Raw genomic sequence first — 1,540 nt, forward strand, 5'->3', positions numbered from 1 at the left:
AAAAAAAAAAAAAAAAGGAAGCAAAAGTTGATATCCAGTGAACTAAGACGCCACAGACCTTGACCGTGAAACAGACATCACAATTTTCCAGAACGACTAAATTTACGAACTGCCCTCCTGGTGGGGAGTGATGACTGGTACTGCTTTTTTCGGCAAGTTTTCAAGAGCTAACACTAAATGGAGAATCCCGGTGGGATTGTTTTTCGGGATTAGACTATACATGTTAAGTGCTTAAGGCTGGCTCAGACCCTTCCTATGCCCCACCCATGTACGTGTTTGCTGCCGCTGCTGTCTTCAAACACTGTCAATGACAATGTCCCCAACGGCTCTCTTTATAAGCACCTTCTCACCCCGCACACACATAACCTATGGGACGTGGTGCTCTTCGGCTTCCGAAATTCCTGTAGGGAAACCAGACTTTTCGCCAAAGTCAGGTCACCAGCCCTTCCCACTTCCTCCAACCCTGACAGTGGGCTGGGGGACTGACCGCCCACCCACCGGCATCGGGAGAAGCGGCAGCAAGAGCCGAGAACGCCCCTCGCCCCCGCGCTCCTTCCCCGCGGCCTCACCGTCGGGGAGGTCGGTGACGATGGCCTCCGGCGAGATGCACACGCCGCGGTCGTAGACCGGCAGCTCTTCGCAGGCCAGGCTCTCGGGCCAGCTGTGGTTGTACATCTTCATGAGGGGCTCGCAGTCGTCGCGCGCGCGCTGGCACACCGACTTGCACGGCTTGATGGGGTCGTGCAGGAACTCCAGCGTGCAGATGGGCGCGTACATGGCGCAGAGGAAGAAGCGCAGCACCGAGCTGCAGTTCACGTCCACCAGCTCCTCGTACTGCTCGATGGCCAGGATGGCGTTCTCCTGCGTGCTGTGGTGCAGGTGGTTGGGCATCCGCGTGATGTTCCAGGGCATGTGCCGGCACATGGGGATGCGCACCGCCTCGCAGGGCGCGCCGCGCACGCCGAGCGCCAGGCGCAGCCCCAGGCACAGCGCCGCCAGCACGGAGAGCAGCATGGCCCTGCCCGGGCGCGCCGCCGCCCCGACGGGCAGAAGGGGCCCCCGGCTTGCTGCCCGCCTAGTGCCTCGTCCTCCCTTCCCCGGGGAGGACGTCCTTTGGGGGCGCGGGAGAGGCTCTGGGCCCGCGCGGCCGGCGGCAGCGGTGCGGGGCCGCGGGGGCCGGCCGGGGGTCTCCGGCGTCCGGCGCACCGAGCGCGAGCAGCGCCAGCCCTCAGCCTGCGGGGCGCGGACCCGCCCGGGCAGCTCCAGTCGCGGACCCGGCAGCTCCGAGCGCAGCCGGCCTCGGCCATTGCGGGACCCTATTTATCCCGACGCGTCCCCTGACGTGGGCCCGGAACGCTCCCTTGGCGGCGGCGGGCGCGGCGCGGGCTCCCCCTCGGCCGCCCCACCCCCCAGCCCTCGCTTCGCCGGAGCGGTGACATCATCTCCTCCGGGCCGCGGCCCAGGGCTGGAATCCTGCATTTCCCCAAAGTCCCTCCTTTTTAGTCTGGCCAGTCCTTTTCCTTCGCACCAAGAGACACAG

General features: G+C 64.9%; 1 protein-coding gene across 1 annotated transcript in view; it reads right to left on the bottom strand.

Moving 5' to 3' along the window:
* SFRP4 (secreted frizzled related protein 4) overlaps positions 1-1,150 on the bottom strand; it is a 13,885-nt gene extending 12,735 nt beyond the window's left edge. Inside the window, exon 1 of the mRNA XM_040644408.1 lies at positions 570-1,150. Within this exon, the coding sequence (XP_040500342.1) occupies positions 570-1,014 (445 nt within the window). The 5' untranslated portion in view covers positions 1,015-1,150. The remainder of the gene's footprint in view (positions 1-569) is intronic.
* Positions 1,151-1,540: the final 390 nt, after the last annotated feature.

This window comes from Ursus maritimus, unplaced genomic scaffold (genome assembly GCF_017311325.1).
Source record: "Ursus maritimus isolate PB19 unplaced genomic scaffold, ASM1731132v1 scaffold_3, whole genome shotgun sequence".
Classification (NCBI taxonomy): Eukaryota; Metazoa; Chordata; class Mammalia; order Carnivora; family Ursidae; genus Ursus; species Ursus maritimus.